A 23,561-nucleotide genomic window follows, 5' to 3' on the forward strand; every position below is an offset into this window, starting at 1 on the left:
AAGGTCCTGAGGCAGAAGCAGCCACCAGGAGTAGGCCAGCGCCTTGGAAGGCAGTTAGTGGAGAAGAGAGTGGTACAAGAAGAGCTGGGAGAGGGGGAGGGGGGAGGCTGGAAGAACCTTGTATAATCCTTTATCTCTCTTCTGTGTTTCTTTTTGTCTTCAGAGCACCTGATTCAAAACTCACACATCTACTTCAGTTTTGGAGCTTTTAAAGTTTTGGAGCTGGACTAGGACTTTAGGATACTAGTTTATGGGGTAGAAGGTAATACATAAGACTGATAGTAGGGAAATCTAGAATTTTCTGTAGTCCAAACTCTTCTAGGGTGTAACCATATGATTACAGCTCACTTAGCTCTCCTCTCAGGGACTTTGTTTGCTCATAGGGACCTGGATAAAGATGGCTGTGAAACAGATAAATTATCACTCTCTTCGTTTCAAGAGTCTATGGTCGGTAATTTTAAGTTAGCAAGGGACCTCTAGACTTTATTATGTGATGCAGGGGGAAACTTCTAAGATTATAGCTTTAAGGTTATAGTAGGAAACTTGTTTAAGCAAAAACAAATCTTATTTTATTAGTAAATTTTTCTTTACCTTCACAGAAAGTAGGTAACAGTTAGTGACTATAGAGGCAAAGTTTTTACTGTCAAGAAATTATTTTGCTAAGAAAAGAAATATGATATTTTACTAGAATAAGGATAATGGCCAGTAGACAGTAGGCTCAGGAGAAAATCTGGAAGACTTCTATCCGATACACCAGTTAATATGATTTTGTTACATCGCTACAGACAAAGCACTGTTCGAGACTAAATCAAGTTACAGAGAAACCAGTTGATTAATAACAAGGATTCTATAGAGACAAAAAGAACGGCAACCACAAACGATTTGAAAAATAGTGTGATATGGTCATTAGAGTAGCTATGAAAAGCGTTGTTGGTTGTTGAAGAAGATCTCATGGTTGATGAGGTAGAAGAGATTAAACAAATGGAATTGAGGAAGAAGCGTAAAAGGACATTATAACTTTAACTGCTCAGCCCTAACTTGACCCTAACCTTAATCCTAGCCCTATCCCTAACTCTAACCTGTTTACTGTATAGTTTAGGTTTATAGATTCAACACCAAAGTATTTTAGGCCTTATGATTTCTAAACCCGAGTTTCTTAATCTGTTAAATAGGGACAATAATCCTTCCCTCAGTGATGTTTTGCAAGAAGTAAATGAGATAATATAGATTGGGAGTAGTCTATACATGATTGAATATGAAGTTCAAAATATTGAAAAAAGGAGAAGAGAGTAAATAAGCAGGAAAAAAGATGAAGGGAGAGAATGAGAATAGTAAACAGCAAGAAAGTCAAAGACTGTGTTCCAGCAGTGGTTCTCAACAGATCGGCAGCAAAGCCGCACCTGGAACTTGCTAGAAAACAAATTATGCATTTCTACTGATTCATAAACTCTGGGGCTGGGGCCCTGGAAGTCTATGTTTTCACAGGCCCGCCAGGTGATCCTGATGCTTGCTAAAGTCTGAGAACCACTGTGTGAGAGTAAACCACAAGCATAGCCAAAGAGTCTAGAGCAGCAGTTCACGTGTTCATTTCAGAAACAGCTATCAAGCGCCAACCCTGATACGAGGCTGGCTCTAATCCTGAGGACACAGTGGTTGCATAATTTACTGTCATTATTTATTATGCACTTTTCCAGTCACTTCTTTACTAGTGGCTCTTTCTCTTTTTCTTCTAATGTCCGGCTGCAGGGCTCAGTTCTCTTTTCGCTGCACGTATTTTCTCTTGATTTTTTCCCCTTGTTACTTTGTCTTGATAAATCCTAAATCTATATCTCTCTCATCTTACTCAATCTCCTGTCTCATACTTTCAGCAGTTTTCAGATAGACCTCTTGATGTCACTACAAATTCAACACGTGCCAAACCAACAACATATCCTTCCTTTCCATACTGCCTTCCTTCCCTGTCTCTATTTACAATTTTCCAGTTGAGTACATGGCATCATCCCTCTTTCAATTTTCATAATTTAACCAGAACATAGTGGTTAAGAGCATGACCCCTGGAGTCAGGGCTCAAATCCTGATTCAGCCATTTATTGACTATAACTCAAGCACTTAAGTTAACATCTCTACCTGCCAGTTTCTTGAACTATAAAATGGGGTGATAATAGCACCTATCTCTTGAGGTGTGATGAGGATTAAAGGAGTTAGTCCATGGAATATCTTTAGAAGAGTCACTAGCACAAAATAAAAGTACAATAGATGATAGCATTATTACATATATTATGGATTCTTTCTCCCTTGTTCCTTATATTCTCTAATATCTGTTAATTCTTTCTTTAGATTTGTTGTAGCAGACATTTTAGCTGACTCTCCAGTTTCTCTTTCACCTCATTAGATAGATAGTCCAAGCTTTGAGTGTATGTTCTTGCATCCAGGGGTAAACATATGACCTAAGATGAACTAATTAAGCTGAAGGGGCAGATGTATATTCATGCTTGAGAGGAGAGAGTTCTCATTCTCTTCTCCTGAATGGAAACAGGGAAGCACATTGCCCCTATTGCTGCTGTAAGCATCCTTCCATCAAGGTAGGTGAGCCTGAGAATAGGCCTATCTCACTCATCAAGGATGGATGAGTGGAGAGGTGGGAAGAACCTTGGTCCTTGGCCAAAGTCCTTCAACCAGTGCATAAGTTTTTCATAACTAGTACCTTCTACCTATTAAATTGTAATTCTTATTCTTTTGTCTTTTTTCCTAAATTTCACACTTATATATAACTAAGTTCCTGTGTAATAAAAATGTCAAGTTTACCAAACCCAAGGCCAAAGTCTTAATTCTCCTGGCTCTTAACCTACTTCTGGCTCATGCTTGACCAACTTAGTTAATATCCACCATCCACTTATTTATTCAGAAAAAAAGTTATCTTGATTCCTCTGTTCACCTTGCCCATTGCATCCATACCACTTGCCAGTCCTATGACTTTTATAGCTATGATAGACTGGCATCAGTCACTTCACCCTCTCAACTATACCACCCTAGACCAAGCCACCACCATCTTTCTCCTGGACTACTGCACTGGCTTCCTAACTTCCTACATTCACTCTTGCTTACCGCTTCCACTGCCATCTTTCCTTCCTACACATTTCTTTCTCTATTTTAATATCCAGGTAATAAATACACCTCTTTTCAAAATTTCCAACAGCTTGCCTTTGTTGTCAGAAAAAATCTGTAGTCTTTACTATGTTTTTCAAGGTTCTATGGTACCTCTGGGCCCAACTAACTCTTTAATATCCTTTCACACTATTCTCTTGCTTGTTCACTCTGAGCCATGCTGGACTCCTTGCAATTCTTTAAACACTCCAAGCTGGTTATCATTTCAGAGCTTTTACATTTTTTATTGCCTATGCATAGAATACTCTTCCTCCAAATTTTACATTCAAGATTGCAAAATGTTGCATCCTCAGAAAGGTCTTCTGTGACCTACCCCTACCCTGGTCCATCTTTATCCTCTGTCCCAGTTATATTTTCTTCATAGTGTGTTTTCCAAAATGATATTATCCTATTTATTTGTTTTCTCATTTATTGTATGTTTCATCCTCCAAGTTTCCAGTGTAATATAAGCTTCAGGAAAGCAATAACCTCACCAATCTTGTTCACCATTTTTCCTCTAGAAAAATAAAATAGTATCAAGCCCTAAGTACTTGCTCAACAAATATTTGTTGATTAAATGAACAAACACAAATCCTATTCTCTAGTAAGTTGCTTGCCTTAGTAATCACAAATGAGAATAGGACTGTGTTTTTCCCTCTCAAACATTACTTAACAAAAATTTATTGAACACCTACCAGGGATTTATTACAGAAGATAAAAAAGGAAGGATAAGGTAGATTTTGCAATTCATTGCAAGCTAAGAATTTAGAGTATGTTTGAAATGTCAGAGTATGAACACAAGAAATGATTAACAAAAAAGTGACATATGTTGTACAGAGAAGATAAAATACAGAAACACAATGAAGGGTTTGATAAGAGCTGAATTTTCTAGGGAAGACTTATATTTAGGATGGTTCATGAACTAGAACCCACAGAATGCATAAGATTTGAATAGGTTTGGAGAGAAAGGGATAGTTGTGTTCCCAGACACAATGTGCTAAGAGATTCAATTAGGTTAGTGACTGTGGAATGGAAAGGAGAGGAAAGCAAAAAAGGGACATTTGAAAGCAATTTTTACCTCAAACATTGTCTCTTTGTCTCTATGCCCTTTCTGTGGGCTATGTCTCTGGCTTTATCTTAATGGAGAGTTTGTCCAAATCTATATCCATTGCTCCAGCCTCTCCCTCAAGTTCCCCCCTGCATTGTCATTTGTCTGTCATAGTCTCTGGATTTCCCCATATGTATGCATCATCCTCCAGTGCCTCAAACTCAACATGTCTAGACCAAAATAAATACTTTCACTCTCCAACCAGTTTCCTCTCCTGTCTTCTTTGCTTTGAATGACTTTCCCATCTCCCAGCCAGCAAAGCTAAGGATTTCAAAATCATGCTTGGTTCCCCTTTCCCCCATCTCTGTATCTAGTCGATGGGCAGCATTACGTTTCAATCTCTCTCCCTTTCCTTCCTTTTCTATTGCCTTCACTCTAGTTCAGGCCTTTTGCTTTTCCTAAGTGATACATTCATCCATTCATTCATCTGACATTTACCAAACATCTACTATGTGGTAGGCTTTCTTCTAGATGCTTGGAATATGTCTCTGAATAAAGTAGACAAAAATTCCTGCCTTCTTTGAATTTATTTTATAGATACAGTAATGGCTTCCTAACTGTAGCCTTCCTTCTAGTCAATTCCTCTTCTATTTCACAAACATTCTTTCTAGACTGATCAAAAAGCATACTTCTGATTATGGCTAGTCTTTCCTAAATTCTTCAATGATTCCCCATGTCCTAAAGTCACACAGTTTGGCCTGATATTCGGGGCACCTGGGTTCTAGTCTGTTCTAGCTCATCAACCTTAATGGAGTATTCATATCTACCTTACTGAATATATTCTGGTTGGAAGGCAATTTGTTTGGCAAGTTTCTGCAGTTGCTAAAAAATACAGAAGAGGAGAAAATCACATTAGGAAAATTCATGTTGATTGGCTCAAAGAATATGAGAGACTTCTTAGAAGGGCCCGACTGGCTTTTATAGGCAGTGCAGAGATCCTGGGTAATTAATGGAAAGAAAATTGACAAAAATCTTCAGAATAAAAGTGTCACTACAGAAAACATTATTTTGGAAAAATCCTGAAAACCTTATCTGAACATAAAGCTCACCATGATGTTTTAGGTTGCTGGCTCTTCCCATCATGCCTCTGTGTCTCACCATGCACCATTGGTAAGAATATCACTACGGCACAATTTTTATATGCATTTTCTGAGACCAGTAACATATAAAACAAAAACATGCTGGATTTTAATCATTTTCAGTAGTTACTAACATTATTCCAAACATAAATAGCTTCAGAAATGACAGGTATAGAATGGATTATTAAGAAAAAAAAGTGAACGCACACTTTAAGGAATGTCTTTCTCTTTTTGAAGCTGGTGCTAAAGCAGGGAACTGTGTTAATTAAGACAAAAATTGTTGGTGCCTCTGTTAGACTTATCATTCTGCACTACAGGGATTCACAAGTGTTATTCCATATGGAAATCTTACATTCTTATCTTAGCCATAATTTAGTTCCAGAAATAATAGTTTCTGTTTCATATTAGTAAGCATTCAACATGTGAGTAGACAATCTGACCAATTATGATGTTAGTTTATTTAAGCTGCTCAAAGAACTATGAAATGAGACAGATAAGAGGCAATTATGGATTCCACCAATTAAAAAGTCATGATGAATAAAAACTTCCATGAAGGAAGAATTAAAGTTTTGGTCAAGTACACTCTTAAGCTATTTATAGCAAAAAAAGATAAGAGGGAGGGAAAATAATTGCAGCATCCTCCCACAGTTTTCAATTTTCAATACTTTTATTGCTTACTTCTGATCAGCTGATGCAAGACAGCTTCAATTTCAGATGGACCTGCCCTCTTATCATAATGGAGGACTCTCGCTGTTGGCGTGTGTTTAAGTTTCTGAAAGTCACCCAAATTTCATGTAAACTAAAATGCCTATCAGCATTTTAATGCAAGAGAAGGCAGCCACCCGAGCAGGCATGAAGATAATTTGGATGCTTGCTATCCTGGTACACGTTGGTGCATGTGATTAGACTTGTGGGAGCAGAAACTAGGGTCATATAGTGTTTGACATCTTGCTTGCTCTGCCACTTATTAACTTTATGACCTTGGAAAACTGCTTATCTTTTCTGTGACTCAGTTTCCTCAACTGTAAAATGAGGCTAATCCTAGTATTTACTTGAGAAAGATATTGTGAGAATTAAATGACTTAATATCATGAGGAAACTTATAATAGTACCCAGCATGCAGTAAGTCTTCAATGAATGTTAACTATTATTTTAGTCTATGTATAGTTTCTGCATAAATTAGGGGTAACACAATCCATAACACTCTATCCATCAACTGTGCTACTTTTTCTGTATGTTGATAAAGTAGTGACAATTATTTTTTTGCTGAGGAAGATTCACCCTGAGCTAACATCTGTGCCAATCTTCCTCTGTTTTGTATGTGGGTTGCCACCACAGCATGGCCACCAATGAGTGGTGTAGGTCAGCACCTGGGAACCAAACCTGGAAATATGGAATACGTCAAAGCAGAGTATGCCAAACTTAACCACTTAGCCACAGGGCTAGCCCCAAGTAATGACAATTTTTTTTTCTTTAGGAAGATCAGCCCTGAGCTAACGACTGCCAATCTTGCTCTTTTTGCTGAGGAAGACTGGCCCTGAGTTAACTTCCATGCCCATCTTCCTCCACTGCCTACCACAGCATGGCGTGCCAAGCAGTGCCATGCCCGCACCCGGGATCCGAACTGGTGAACCGCGGGCCACCAAGAAGCAGAACGTGCGAACTTAACCACTGCGCCAGTGGGCCAGCCCCAATAATGACAATTTTTAAATGGATGTTCTGGTCATGTTTATGACCCTGTTAAATGTATTTACTAATTAATGCTATTGCTCCTTTATATAAGATATAATTGCGCTTCTGAAAATATTTATTTTACTCGTAAATTTTTGGATAAAAAATTTTAACAAAGATTTTTTAACAAAGAGAATTGGCAGAACAGGGTTGAGGTGGAACACTGGACTGGGAACCTGGGTTTGTGGTCCCCAGGGCATGTTCTGACCAAGGGTTAGACTCTAAGCAGGTCACCCGACTTCCTTTCTCAGTTCACATTTGTAAAATTAGGGAGTTCATCTAAATGCAGGCCGAAGTCTCATTCATTTATCATCTTCTGTGGTTGTTTCTTTTATCAACGTAACTATCATGGGAGCCCATGTGCTTATTCCCATGTTGTCACCATGCTTACAATATTTTAAGGGTTGATAAAAAAGTAATATATTCTATTATCTTCAATGACATCAAATTTTCCCTTTAAAAGGAGGTTGAATTTTTAAAACAGTAAAAAATGTCTAGGGACTAAGTCTGTTGAGTAAAATGAATGTTTTGAATTGAAATATGTGATGTAAGTATAATGGAATAAAGGTATTTTTGAGAGAGGCTTATAACTGACTCCGTAGTTTGTGTGTGCTTGCAGGTGTGTCCATGTGTGTATGTGTACTTTAAAGTTCAATACACATTTGTAGATTTACGTTCTGAAATGTCAAAAACTCAGGCTTTAGTTAGACCTACTTTATACCACTATAATAACTATGCTTTCTGTAAAACAACTGCTTTTGAATGAAAGAATACTTACTGAGATCAAGAAACAGCACAAATATTATTTAGAAAACAGGTTGATCAGACTCGCTTCTTGGAAAGCAGCTTGGTCCGACGTCACGGGTTCATTATCCCACTGAAATACTGCTTTGCATCTTGTGCAAGTCATTTGACTTCCCTGTACCTTGGTACTTTTCTAAGAAAAGTCTGATAAAAGAGGCTTGTTTATAAAGGGTACTCTTGTACCTTGGATGAAGTATTCCCCAAATGACGTATGATGTAAATACAAGGAAAATAGAATCTTCTAAGACTTCAAAACTTATTCCATGGGATTGCCTGTCTGATGGCTGGGCTGGTGCTCAACCGTAGGAATGCCCTATGCTTCTTTAGAGTAAAGCCATGTAATTTTCTTAAAATTTGGCTACTGCTTTGCAGGGTTAATAAAACTAATCTCAAATTATATAATGCCCATGTAATAAATATTTTTGAAATATTAACATACCGGAAATATCACCAGTTGTACTTACACTGCCATTTATTTAGAATAAACACGGAGACAAATGTGAATTCCTTAAGTTCCACACTAGAAGCAGTAGTCAGGGAAATTGGTAAAGCCCACAGGATATTAGTCGTGAAAATAGCTCCATGAGGATTCAGGAAACAGAAAAAAAAATGACTGACAAGCTGCCTCAGAATTCAAAATTCTAAGTTTAAAACAAATGTTTTAAAAGGGAATTGCTCTGAAATGGGAATAGTGCCTTCCTTTCAATGGTTTCCAGAGGCTGTTATTTAATATATATATATTATATGAGAAATAAATTAATTGCCTTTAACACTTTATAGTTAAAATATGTTATTTTAAATAAAAATATATGTATAAATATATATTATTTTATTCTACTCCTATCTCCCTTTGAAAGTGAGCCTTCAACGTCCTCTCTCTTTTTTTGTGTTGCGACCGTTCATTTTCCTTTCTTACTTTATGTAAACATGCCCATCTAAACTATCTAGTTTTCTTGATCTAAAACAGAAAATGTAATAAAAACCAGTTGGTTTTAGTGGTGTGTGTGTATGTATACAAATACATATAATTTAAAAAATACTATCTGATGTATGAGAGAGAAGAACAATATTACTAGGGATATATGAATATTATTTGAGCAACTAGAGGACAAAAATCTGCAAGCTAGAAGGTCATTTGAAATAAATATCTATTGGGTAGTGAATTATCAGTTTGTTTTTTTCTTTTTTAATAATCTTTGCTTTTCTGGAAATGACTTTCCAATTGGTTTTACCTGGAGATGAAACTGAGCTGATGCAAAACTTGTAGCAGATGATCAAGAAGGGAAAACAAGAGAGTTGGAAGGAGAAGCGAAGAGGCAGCTGTTTGTGGCCGCTTGACCCTGCACTTCCTTTCCTGTTCAGGTTCCTGCATTATATGAACTTCTCTGATTTCCACCAAGTCCTGTCTATCCCTCTTTAAACTGTACCTTTTGTCTAATCTTTTCTGCTCCTTCTCGTTGAGAATGTTCTCACTGCTTCACAGCTGGAGTGTTACAACAGCCTTGTAATGGCCTTCCTCAGTAAGCTCTGTCTCCTCTAATCCATACCTCAGACTCCTCAGATGCTCCTCGGTCCACAGATTCCTCTCCTCAGAGCCCCACAAAGCTCACGTGGGGTGGAGAGAACACGAGCTCCAACCTGGGTTTGAGTCCTAGCTCCACTTATCATTTGTGTATGACTGGTAAGATACTTAACTGTGAGCCTCAGTTGCTTCAAATTTACAAAATGCAATTAATAAATGTCCAATCCACAGACTTGAGGCAAGTACTACATGAAATACATCAAGTGTTTAGCATAGTAGATACTTAATAAATAGCTGCTATCAATACTTGGGTGTCACATTCAATTTCAGCTTCTCTACCCATATCCTCTCCCAATATTCTCTCCAGTCCAGTTGTTCCTTCTCATTGTCCTTTCAACACGTGATGACTGTTTCCATTTCTATGATTTCCTCACATTTTCTGGGTGTCTTACCTGTGCCTGTTCCCATATCCAAATTCTGCTTATTCCTGATGTCTTCCAGGTCAAGTCTAATAAAATCTTTCCTATTCTTCTCCGCAATGATTTTCCTTTCTCTAAATTTTTCAGCATTTATTGTCTGTACCCTACAGTTTAATGTATAAGTTCATATTGCATAATGTTTACATATGCATCTTGGTAATGTCACTCTTGCTCTCAGAGCTGAGGGACTGCATATATTTTGTAGGTCTGCAGAGAAAACAATTGTTTGTTTGTTTAATTTCCGGTTACAAGCACCTCTATGAGAAATCCTTCCAGCCAACCGAGAGCACAGCTCAAGCCACTTGTTGACTGAATTTGGAGCCACTAACTGGGCAGTCAATGGAAATTGCCTTTTTCTCTTCTGAAAAGGGAAAAAGTGCTTGGAAACTACCTCATTCTGGTTGGGAAATAAAAGGATTAGGGCTCTATGCTTGCAAGTGAAAGGAATGTTTTCTACGTTCCTTGGGGAATGAAAGCATAAAAATTCTTACAGCAGGGAGTTGGAAAGAAAGGTAGACCTGTGCATGTTTGTTTTCTTTTTCTTCTCAGTTTTTATTACTCATTGTATGAAAAATTGGAGAAACCAAGAAAGAAAAAAAATATTATGATAAGAGAAGATAGAAGACTTTTTTTAATATCAAGCAAGTACAAAGGAGGCATTCAATTTATTGGAGGATAAGTAAATAGGATGATCTTTGACCAAATAGGTAGGTAGATAAATAGGTAGATGTTTTATTCCTTCATCAAGTATTTATTGAATGCTTACTGTATGCTAGGCATGAAGGTAGGCACTAGGGATGTACAGACATGTGCCTGAACTCAAGGGACTTATGAGGCAGGACTTAAGAGGTAAAGTGTAAGAAGTATTAAGATAGAAGGAGGTAAAAAGATTTAATGTTCTTTTTCTGAATACAAATAAAAATACAAAGGAAAGCACTAGATACTCTAATAGTTAACAACGCAAGGGAAACAAAGACTATATTCAAGGATTTTAAACCTAATTGAACAAATAAAAGTAGACATTTATGAACCAATAAAGTATATCATAAATCAAGGATTATAATTAATTCTATTCTGTGTCCCTAAGAGAAAGAGAGACGGAGAGAGAAAAAGAGAGACAATGCCTATGTGTTTATTTAAAATGTATGTAAGTTTTTGGAGTCAGACTGTCTGGATTTGATTCTCAGCTCTAATACTCGGTAAATTGTGAACTTGGATAAATTGCATTACCTCATTATGTCTCCGTTTCAATGTCTGTAAAATGAGGATAACAACAGTATTTACCTTATAGGTTGCTCCATGTAAGAACTCAGAGTCTGGCACATAGTAAGCATTATGTAGCATGTTTGATATTGTTCCTGTATGCTTTTAACGTGAGATAAGGGACCACAGGGTGCACAATGATCAGGACACTGGACATGGAATTTGAAATCTTGAAATTTTTTTCAGTTTTATTGCTTGTTTCTGATTCTAAGAAAGTCATTTACCCCTTTGGACTAGTTCCATCCCTGGGTAAAAAGGGAACTACTGTTCATTCCATTTCTAAAGCTTCCGAAATTCTGTGATTGGGTTGAAATATTGTTTATAAATCTGTGCCACTAACATGAATGCAATAAAATCCTTCTCCATGCAGCTTGAAATATATCCTTGTTTTTTTGCCACTTGGTGGTTCCATTCCCAAAGTTTAGGGATAGAAGCTAATAGGCAAAAAGTGACTCTTTTATTGATGAATTATAAAATTAAACTCATGAATTAATCATTCCTTGTCATTCACTAAGATTTGAGAGCAGAAGTGAGCTCACACTAGATGCTTAATAAATATGTTTTGGTTATCTTTTTACCCTTATGAATAGTGAATATTGTAAGATCAACACTGGAGTTAATTTTATTGATAGCATAATGATATCACTCTGGAAACTCAGTTCTCTTCTATTGTTAATGTCTTTAATGAAACAACTTTTGACTAAATACTTTTTTACACTAAGAGCTATTAAATGTAAAGGGCCACATAAAACTTGATGAACAAATAGTGTCAGAGAATTCATTGTAAACGTTACCCACCACACTAGTACTCTGACCCATCTGATGTGATGTATAAATACTGCCAAGTTATTTAGTATTTGTGCTGACCAAGGAAACAAAGCTCTTCTTTCCCAGTCTATGGTTACATACATTTTAGCACTTACTGGTCCTCAGAAGTCACTCCTGTGCGTGTCCACTCACACACACTTGTATGAGTGAGTGTATCCCCACAGCCCACGTCTTGGATGCCTAACCTGATGCGTGCCAAAGCCCAGGCCCGTCGGCTCAGGGTACGTACTTGTAGCATATTAGTTGTGCACTAATATGCAAGTGTGTAATAAACAAATGCACATTTCATATGAATGTTTTGAAGTGTTATTCAAATGTACAAGCATATCAGGTATTGGGCAGATAGATATTAAATATAGTTACTATATAATTAATAATATTTATTTTAGATATTAATATTTATTATGTATTAAAGTACTTTGATTTTTTTAGGTTGTGGTATATTGTATATATCTGAGAAATAATAATTTACTTATTAAAAATCACCCTAAATTTTGTCATTTTCACCAAAAATAATCACAATAGTAGTCAATGATTTAGTTTAATCAATGACCTAGGATAAGTTGATATATGGAAGCTGTTTATAATAATTTCTAACATGTACTACAATGGTTAAATTTTATGGTCTTTATAGTATTTTAAATGAGTCAGTAAAAAAGAGATCTCTTTTCCCTAATGTCATAGCAAAAGGGAATGAATGCAGACGTTTTCTGAATTCAGGGGGAGAGTGTGGGTAATAGATAAATGTGGCACGTGTTTATAGAGAAATGAGTTGCCACAGTGACAACTGCCAGATCATGTTTCTTTCCTGGCTCTCTCTTCTCCCAGATGTCCAGGGAACCAGGATGCAGAGTGTCATTATTAAGGAACTCCACAGAAAGGGACAATTTAAATTGTCAACATCCATAATGCAACTCAAACAAAGGAAAAGTAATGCTCCACGCTTAATATGACTTTTCAGCAGTTCACTGGCATACGTTGCCTCAGAACTAAAGTCTCTGATAGGTAAAGCACCACAGAGATAATAAGAAATGGAACCCTTGGTGTTATTTATTAAATATTTCCTTAATTGCTATTACATTTGTGTATTGATTTTGTTGGCTTCATTTTTTGTGTAAAAGACTCAGAAATAAGATCTGGAAACAAAAAATATTTGTAGTGAAGAAAAAGCCAATTAACCCCAACTAAGGAATAAACCATCCTTTTCTCGTCTACCTGGTTCATGGTAAGGATCCACTAAACTCTTCTGCTGGTCTTTCACCATAAAAGCCTGGCATCCTCTTTCGTTCTATTATGCTTTCCACCCTCGGTCCTAAACTCATAAAAACAATGGGGTGCCTCTTCGCTTAGAAGCGTCTCCCTCCTCATTTTCCCTTACCCAGTTCTGGCCAAGCCTTCGTTATCTCATGCTTCTGGGTTTGCACTAGTCTTTGCTGATTCTAATGCAGCCTTCATATCAAAACTAGATTAATCTTCCCTTAGATGCCATCTTCATCATTTTACTCCTGGGCTCCAGAATTGTGGCCTTCACTACGAATTCTAAACTTCAAATGTCCTTTCAAATCAACTTGATGTCCTGATTTTCCCCAACATATTCTCCTCTCTCGTACTTCTATTCTGTTGCCTTCACTGTTTCTCCAAGAATTATCTATATTTTCCTTTCAGCCTAACTATTCTCCACTAATCCTTCAAGGTCAAGTTCAAGGCTCACCTTCTCTGGAGAGCCTTTATTCATCTTTACTTTGATTAATTCTTTATTCTGTATGGTATTTAGCTCCTTCAATATCTCAACTACACAATTTAACAAGATAGAAATAAGCAATATGATGTCGTATATAGCTAAATGCCAGCACACATTTACAGAAATATCTGTATTGTTCATTGCTTCATGGACATGGGTCTTCAATCTCCTACTAGACTGAAGATGCCTCGCAGGTAAAGTCCCTATGGCATAATTGATTTTCCAGCTTGTTCACTTTAGAATCTACTCATCGATAAATGTGTTTTGATTGATCAGTCATTATTTACAACTTCATATTTTACTTCCCAATTTATGCATATTTCATTTTTGTCTTACACTTAGAAGATTTTAGAGCCAGAAGGGACCCCTGGTAGATTGTATATTGTTCATAATTATTTACTCCCTTCTTCCCTTTATGGGTAGTACACTTGCCCACCCCATTAATTTTGGGTTTGGCCATGAGACTCTTTTTAGTTGGTCTGTGGGTAGATGTGACATACGCCACATCCATGCAAGAAGTGCGAGAGGTACTGCACGTTTCTGCCAGCCTTCTTTGCAAATGCTCTTTGCAGTGAAAACAGGATGTCCCAGATAGGGCTGCTTCTTCAGCCTGGGCCCTGCAATGAGAAGCTGCATAGCTGGGACCTGCAGTGGACCCGCAACTTGCAGCAGAACTTAGCCAATTCACAGCCCTATGATTCATGAACGAGGAATAACTTTTTAAAAGTCACTGATACTTGGGGTTGTTGCTACACAGAAAGCTGACTACAACAGGACCTTAGAGTTAATCTAACTTCCTCTTTTGCAGATAAGGAGAGAGGCCTAGATTTTTAGTTAGCTGATGGAAGAGTGATGATAAATTCTGGACTACTGACTTAGTTTTTCTTTGTTTTTAACCACAAAATGCATGGCTGCTTGTTATCCTAAAATTTGAAGAATGCAACTCAAATAGTTTGAAATTTGGGGCCTTAGTGCTACCTGGAGCTGCCCTCTTGATCTGACATTAACTTTTGAAAATAAGTATAAGAATATCTAGAAAATACACAAAATGTATTATCAGTGATAAGTGGAATCTAGTTCTATCTGACAGATATTACTTTTCCTCAGGGTCAAACTTGTTGGCAGCACATAGAATGAAAGTGATCTTTGTGACTTCTTTTCAGGCCCAAGTCTTTCATATACATTGTTAATCTAAAATATACATTTCAAAACCTTCTCTCTTAAACAATTTATAATAGAAAATTCTGATTTGAGGATGGGTATTATTTCTTAATAAACTGTCTCAATTTCCAGGACAGCCTCGTACAAACTTTAACACTGAGTGAGAGACTCTAAAATGCTTACCCTTTTCCTTTTGAAACATCCCTATTGTTCTGTGCTTCAGTAACTTTAAATTGGTCCTAAAGTTTATTTTGTACTTTGCTGCTGTTAGAAATGAATTGATGTTGCTAACTCTATGACATTTAGTCCCTAAAAATGCAAAGACTAAACTACTTAATTAAGTTCTAAAGAAATTATTAACATACTACTTTCTTTTGTATATCAATATATATATATTTTATTTTGCTGAGGAAGAGTTGCCCTGAGCTAACACCTGTTGCCAATCTTCCTCTTTTCTTGCTTGAGGAAGATTAGCCCTGAGCTAATGTCTGTGCCAGTCTTCCTCTGTTTTGTATGTGGGTCACTGCCACAGCATGGCTGATGAGTGATGTGGGTCTGCACCTGGGATCTGAACCTAGAAGCCAGGGCTGCTGAAGTGCATCATGCTGAACTAGCCACTAAGCCATGGGGCCAGCCCTGTATATCAATCTTTTGAGAGTGAAATCAGTTATATGCAGCAATACTTTCCCTTTTTATGGGAAAAATACTACTTCAATACATGCTTCAGGAAATCAATGTCTTTTTGAACAACTACTATCTTTTTTTGCTATTGTTTATCACGGTTCTCCAGACAAAGATAACAAGATGTATTAAGTTAAATGGGGCAGTCAAGTAGATTTTCTTTTTGTGTATTTCCTCTCCTCTTATTTGGACCACACAAATCTTACCTTTGTGAAAAAACATCCCGGTAAGGACTGCCATGTTGCAATGCAATTCCATACCCCCGATCAGCAACAGTATTCCCAATGGTGTAAAAGGAACAATCTGGGTCATTGATAGCCACATATTCCAGTACAGCTGCATCCCATACAAAAGCATAATTTCCAAATTTTACCTGTGAAAATATGGAGAACAAAAGAAGAAAGTAAGATTTAAGGTTGAAATTTTAAGTTATATAGACAGAATAAAAAATAAAACATTGGTTTATATTTAATTGCTAAAAAAAATAATAAGACCTACATTTCTAAACACCTATTCTGAATGAGAATTTGGCTTTTGGTTAATTTATAGCTCTGTTCTCCTGGAAACATGATAAAGTTTGAACGTTAACTATGTGTCCAGGCAACACTGCTTATAAGTAAAACGACCCCTGAGCAATAATGTCTCTGGACTGAGAGAGAAATAAATGCATGAAGGGAAGCCATATCTTTGGGCTTCTTTGAGTGCAGTAATTCTTGTAACTGAGCCCATCTCTTTGGAGATGCTGGAAGTTATGCTTTTGGGGTTGTTACAAGAGATATTGGCTTCTTTGGGTTATTAGGCTTCTAAGCCAGGCAGGCTTTTGCACCCACCCAATATGGGTGTCTTCTCCTTGCTTGTGACCTATATTCTAAATGAATGATGGAAGTACAACTCACACAGAAGAGAAATAAAAAACACTGCTCTGCTGGCAAGATATAGTTCCTGTCCTATGTCCTTCTAAGTTAATCTGTTGCTAAGAGTAGCCTATGGCAATCTTGAAGCTGGATTTGGAAGAAATCCCCTTGGTAGGCAGTGCAATGAGAAAAAAGAATAGTTATATGACTTTCTCTATCATCATTTAGGGAATGCAATTTTATTCTGGGATGTTTGCTATATCTTTTAGTGATTAACATTTTTCCCTCAATAATCACTCATTTCCTAAGTCACAAATTTATCAAAAATAAAACACAATCTTAATAAAGTTAGTTTAGAAAGTTATTATATAAGTATAGAACTTAACAAATTAATAAAATAAACAGAACTAATAACTAAACCAAACATTCACTTTATTTATTTATTGGAGGGAAAAGTAATTTCTTGGGAAATCTGATTAGGGAAAAATAAAAAAAATATACATAAACACAGATGGTTAAAGGGAGTAATGTCAGCAAGGTGGGGGAATAGGAGGTCCCTAGCTTTTGTTCCTCCACAAAAACAACAGTTTGGCAGCCATCCATGATCAAAAGTGCCTTTGCGGGAACGTTGGGATGCAAGTAGTGAAACCCTGGTGTAGCCCAAGACTGAAGAAAGATGTCTTAGGAAGAAGGCAGGCCTGCACTGGAGTGCAGGCCAGCTGTGGTCCTGCCTGTAGTCCTGGAAGCAGCCCTGCCACTCTACAGACTTGGCTCCAAATCCACAAAGGTACCAGGCAAGGATGCCCACTCTCACCATTCAATATATTCAATATAGTACCCAGAGTCCTAGCCAGTACAATTAGACAAGAAAAGTAAAACGACCCAAATCAGAAAGGAAGAAATGAAATTATCTCTGTTTGCAGATGGCAAGATTATATACACAGAAAATCCTAAAGACTAAACAACAACAAGAAGCCTGGTTAGAACTAATAAACAAATTCAGCAAAGTTGCAGGATACAAAATCAACATACAAAAACCAGTAATGTTTCTATACACAAACAATGAACTATCTAAAAAGGAAATTAAGACAATGATCCCACTCACAATAGCACCAAAAAGAAGAAAATACTTAGGAAGAAACATAACCAAAGAGGTAAAACATTTGTACACTGAAAATTACAAAACATTGATGAAGGATATAAAAGGAGACACAGACAAATGGGAAGATACCTTGTATTCAAGGACTGGAAGAATTAATGTCGTTAAAATGTCCATACTACCCAAAGTGATCTACAGATTCAATGCAAGCCCTACCACAATTCCAATGGCATTTCTTACAGAAATAGAAAAGACAAACCTAAAATTTATATGTAATGACAAAGACCCCAAATAGCCAAAGCAATCTTAAGCAAGAAGAACAAAACTGGAAGCATCATCCTTCCTGATTTCAGAGTATGTTACAAAGCTATGGTAATCAAAGCAGTATAGTGCTGGTGTAAAAACAGACATAGAGATCAATAAAACAGAAAAGAGATCCCAGAAATAAGTCCACACATTTATGGTCAAGTGATCTTCTACAAGGGTGCTGAGAACATACTGGGAAAGGATAGAAAGTTCAACAAATGGTGCTGGGAAAACTGGATATCCACATACAGAAGAATGGAACAGGACTCCTATCTCAAAAAATATATCAAAATCAACTCAAAATGGATTAAAGACTTAAATCTAAGACCTGAAACCACAGAACTCCGGGAAGGAAACATAGGAAAAAAGCATCTTGACATTGGTCTGGGCAATGAGTTTTGAATATGACACTACCCAAAGCACAGACAACAAAAGAAAAAAATAAACAAATGAGATTGTATCAAACTCAAAAGCTTCTGCACAGCAAATGAAATAATCAATGGAGTGAAAAGCCAAGCTGAAGTGAAAAAAGATTTGCAAACTATGCATGTGATAAGGGATTAATATCCAAAATATATAAGGAATGCCTACACCTCAACTGCAAAAAAGTAACCCAATTAAAAAATGAGAAAAGAACATTTCTCAAAGAAGATATACTAAAGGCCAAAAGATATATGAAAAAATGTTCCATATCACCAATCACCAGAGAAATGGGAATCAAAACCACAATTAGATATCATCTTAAGCCTGTTAGAATGGCTAGTATCAAAAAGACCTAAGATAACAAGTGTTGGTGAGGATGTGGAGAAAAAGGAATCCTTGTACACTGTTGGTGGGGATGTAAATTCATACAACTAGTTTTTTTTTCTTGAGGGAGATTTGTCCCAAGCTAACGTCCCCTGCCAATCTTTCTCTTTTTGTATGTGAGCTGCTGCCATAGCACGGCCCCTGACAGGCAAGTGGTGTAGGTCCGTGCCTGGGAACTGAAGCCGGGCCGCTGAAGCATAGCACGCCAAATCTAATCAGTAGGCTGCCGGGGCTGGCCCAAATTGGTACAACTATTATGAAAGCTTCTCAAAAAAAACTAAAAATAGAGCTACCATAAGACTTAACATTCTTAACTGTGGCTATATATCCAAAGGAAATGAAATTAGTATGTCAAAGAGATATCTGCACTCCCATGTGTATTGCAGCATTATTCACAATAGCCAAGATATGATAAACAACATAAACGTCTGTTGATGAATGAATGGATAAAGAAAATATACAGTGTAATATTATTCATCCTTAAAAAATAAAGAAATTCTGCCTTTTGCAATGGCATGGATGAACCCGGAGGACATTATGATAAATGAAATAAGCCAGACACAGAAAGACAAATACCACATAATCTCACATGTGGAATCTAAAATAGTCAAACTCACGGAAGCACAGAGAGAATGGTAGTTGCCAACGGTTGGGGGATGGGGGAAATGGGGTGATGTTGGTCAAAGGATGCAGTTTCAGTTATGGAAGATGAATAAATTCTGGAGATTTAATGTGCAGCATGGTGAGTATAGTTAACAATATAGACTCGTATACTTGAAGTAACCTAAGAGGGTAAATCTTAAGTGTTCTCCCGACAAAAAAAAGGTACCATGTGGGGTGATGGATATATTAATCAGCTTCATTGTAGTGAACATTTCACAACGTATACCTATATCAAAACATGAAGTTGTAACAGCTCAAATACATACTGTTTTTGGTCAATTATGCTTCAATAAAGCTAAAAAATACAGATAGTTAGAAACTGGAAAGGAAATAAAATATTCAGAAATAGGTTAAAAATACTATGCATGATTCTATAGGAATAAAGTTAAAATATCAATAACTTTGATAATTTCTTGGGAAAAGAGAAATTACCAAATCTCCTCAGAAGTAGACATTTCTCCAGCACAGAGAAACAGTTAAAATAACCTTGACACTAAAATATGAAAATAGCCAACAGTCTCAGAGTCTTGTTCTCTCAAAAACATTAGCAAACAGATTTTCATAGTATATTAAAAGAATAATGTAACATTGTTAAACAGGGAAAACAACTTTTAGTATTAGGAAGGTGACTGGGATAATATATATTATAAATGAGCCTTTATAAAAATTTTAAGTGATCTTTCAATGCACACCAAAAAGATATTTGACAAAATTGAAAACCATTCCCTACCTGTCTATCTAGTAAAGTAGGAAAAAGGAGCTTCTTCTTTAATGAGGTGTAGAATAACTACCTCAAATAAGGAGCAAAGCTATCAGAAACTGAAACTCTAATGGCATTACCATTAAAGTCAAGAAAATGATGCCTACTTTTACCCCCTAAACTTGACATGATTGTGATCCTTTTACCTTATGCAATAAGGCAGGAAACAAAAATCTGACTTCAAGCTACTAGGCAAAATTATCATTATTTGATGACATACTTATGAAGCCCACAAGAATCGCCTTAAAAAAATTGAAAAAAATAAAGATTTCGACAGAGCTTTGTTATAAATAGATAACTACAAATCAATTACTTTTATACTAATATATTAATAAGACATAATATATAATTTGAGTAAAAATAGCCATTTATACTAAATATAAATATCTAGGTGTAAATTTCACAACAAATGAGTAAAGACTATATAAAGAAAACTCAACACTTGACTGATGAATACTTGAATTTGTTTCTGGATAAGACGTAACATATTCCTAAAAGAATAGATGCACAATTGTAAAAGAAAAAGGTTATTTGACGCTTAATGCGCTGTAAATAAAATGCCCAAAGAATGTTTCAGGACTTAATAAAATCTCTGCATATTTAATTGGAAGGAAGAAAGACGAGAATAGCAAAGAAACTTTGAAAGTACAAAATAATGATTGGAGACTTAGAATACTAAGCAGTGAAACATGTTGTAAAGTTTAACAATAAAATAGCACAGAACCATTTTTAAGAGTAGAAAATCAGTGTAATAGACAAAAAATTCTATAGAACTGAGAAAAGTATAAAGATGTCATATATAGAATGTATTACAAAGGCCATAAATCAAATCAGTGTGGCAAATAAGAAATATTTAAAAAATGACAGTGAGACAGGTGATAATTTCAAAAAGGTCAATATTACAGAACTATGTCACACCATACACAGAATAAATTCCTATAGTGTAATAAAGTAATCGTAATGAACATAGAACCCAAGTTTAAAAAACCCCGACAAAACTAGAAGAACATGCAAGACTGTATTTTTCTGACACTAGAGAAAGAGAGGGACTTACAAACATAAAAGTAGAGGAAGGAAATATAAGTAAACATTTGATGTATTTAACCACTGCCTCTTAAATATATACAGCAGGCCAACATCAGATACTCAATAAAAAGTTTTGCATGAAATATGGTCTAAAACCTTCAGACCAGTTTACTGTGTTCAGTGGACAATTACCATCTTTTGTTGGGGGTGGACCCAAGCAAAATCATAGGATATTGAAATAGAAACAAAATTCTTTCATGAAGAAATCATTCAGTACAACTACACAGTGTCTACTATACATGAGGCACTATGTTAGTACTACAGATCTGTGCTTCTCAAAATGTGGTGATAAGACCAACACCATCCGAATTACCAGGGAATTCTTGTGTTAAAAACGTAAATTCCAGGTCCAACTCCAAACTTCTTGGATTGGAATGTTTGGTATTTGAAGCCTGGGAATATGCATTTTAACAATGTTGACAATTGACAATCTTGAGAGTTTATGTACACCAATATTGAAATTATGTACACCAATATTTCAAATTTTCATTTGAAAAAAATGAGTAATATAATCAGGAACAATTTTATATACACGAAGCTTGATATAATTATAAAAACTGACAGATTCTTGTAGGTTTGGTGTGGGGGAGGGGAAAATACTTGGTTGAGTTTCCTCCACATTGATTACTTGTCCCTGTAGGGTTACCCCAAAGTCCTTGCTCCCTTTCTCTGATCTTTTGCACTAATTACCGTAGAAGAGGAAAAATAAATTTTCCCTCTACTCTTCTGAGTTCTTAGCTGAGACCCCTGTAATAAAAGACAGAGTAACAAGAAAAAAAACAAACAGAAATTTATCAATATGTAAATCTTATGTATACATGGGAGACACCCAGGGAAAAAATAGTAACTCAATGAAGTGGCTTAGAATTCAGGCTTGAATACCATCTAAACAGGGAAAGGGGAGAGGGGATGCACGCCTCTCAGGGGAAAGTAAACAATTACTAGGAAAGATGAATGACCTGTAGAAGAATAGATGGGAGGCATGAGAGTTTGTGATAAAGTTTGTTGGGATGTGGTGTCGACTTCTAGTCCCTTCTCCTGTGATGAGAGTCAATATTCCCTGGTTGATGAAACTCCTGGGGAGGGGATTTTGGAGGATTTATCTTTAGGCAGATAAGGAGAGCTCGGAGAAAGCCTTTCCCTGCATTTGCTGTTTTCCAAGTGCTTACAACTCAAAACAATCAACATGCCAAAGTGGCATATTTTGGGGTGGCATATTCTGCTACCCTTCATCACCAACTTTCATGCCTGCTTTTAGCTTCCTGGGCCTAAACCTAGAGTAACAGAGATAGCAGTGACCTTGCAGCCTCTTCTAACAACCTACTCTGATTTTTGCTATTCTCTTCTGTTTCAAACAGCCGCTCTGGATCTCCTGGCAGCTTCTTTACAACCGTCAAGGGACCCTCAGTTGGGGGCATATTGCTTTGCTATCAGAAAAGTGTTCAGCATTTTTCTTAATACTTTGTGAACTATAGAGCTCTATTTAAATGTATGGTAACATTATCATTGCCATTATATACATGTTTGTAGTAATTCTAACGTTACCAAGCATTATGAATGCATTTTCAAAAAGAGAACCCTTAAAACAATATGATTATAGCCCGTAGCAATGCCAATAAAATGTTACATAGTAACCTAAACCATTTTAGCTTTTAAAAATATCCCTGACCTTTTTCATCTACTAAAACATACAATCACTGTCCTCTGGATGGTTTAAACCATTAAATTAAAACTATCTAGAAAATACTCATCAACAAAACCTGAAGTCACTTTTCAACAGAATAATTGAAGGTTTGATCTAGGAAATTTGAATTCATCTGACTAGCCGAAGGAAATTACTTAAAAATTTTCAACTAGTCTTTGTTCTGGGGGTCATGTTTGGATAACCAGCTGAATTGTGGGTCACTGGTTTATTTACCAGTGGATTCCATGCCAGCAGATGCTTCATACCAGTTAAACAGAGGGCTAAAGCACATCTGGGGGCTGTTCATCCACATATTCCAGGCCCCGCCTGTGAGGAAGGGAAAAGAAGCCAAAGTGGCATCTACCTCCAATATTATCAATCTCTGGTCCCCAAAGCAGAGATACTAGAATGCTGTGGTGATTGATGGACCATGGCAGCTATCGATGATCAACACCTGTGTCCTCAGAACAGTGCTGAGATGCCAGCAGCCTGTGATGAATTTCTCACTGCTGAGGTAACACTAGGAGGTAGGTTTTGTTCCAATTCTACAACATTTTTACAAAAATCTTTCTTTGAACTCCATTTTATGAACAATCATTATGCATTAATTTTAAGATCCTGAAGGGATCTGTAAGGGATATAGATCAGCCCCTACCCTCAAGCTGCTTACAACTCAGTTGCGAAGATAAGTGAAGTCTGTTACGTTAAGTAACATAAAAGAAGCTTGAAGTGTTAAAGTGGCTTAAAGAAAGGGGAACTTA

General features: G+C 36.5%; 1 protein-coding gene across 1 annotated transcript in view; it reads right to left on the reverse strand.

Annotated features, from left to right (window-relative positions):
* The window catches only part of GRID2 (glutamate ionotropic receptor delta type subunit 2), a 1,371,230-nt gene that overhangs the window by 102,082 nt on the left and 1,245,587 nt on the right, over positions 1-23,561 (reverse strand). Inside the window, exon 14 of the mRNA XM_023638677.2 lies at positions 15,748-15,914. Within this exon, the coding sequence (XP_023494445.2) occupies positions 15,748-15,914 (167 nt within the window). The remainder of the gene's footprint in view (positions 1-15,747; positions 15,915-23,561) is intronic.

The sequence above is a fragment of the Equus caballus genome, chromosome 3, assembly GCF_041296265.1.
Source record: "Equus caballus isolate H_3958 breed thoroughbred chromosome 3, TB-T2T, whole genome shotgun sequence".
In the NCBI taxonomy this organism is placed as follows: domain Eukaryota; kingdom Metazoa; phylum Chordata; class Mammalia; order Perissodactyla; family Equidae; genus Equus; species Equus caballus.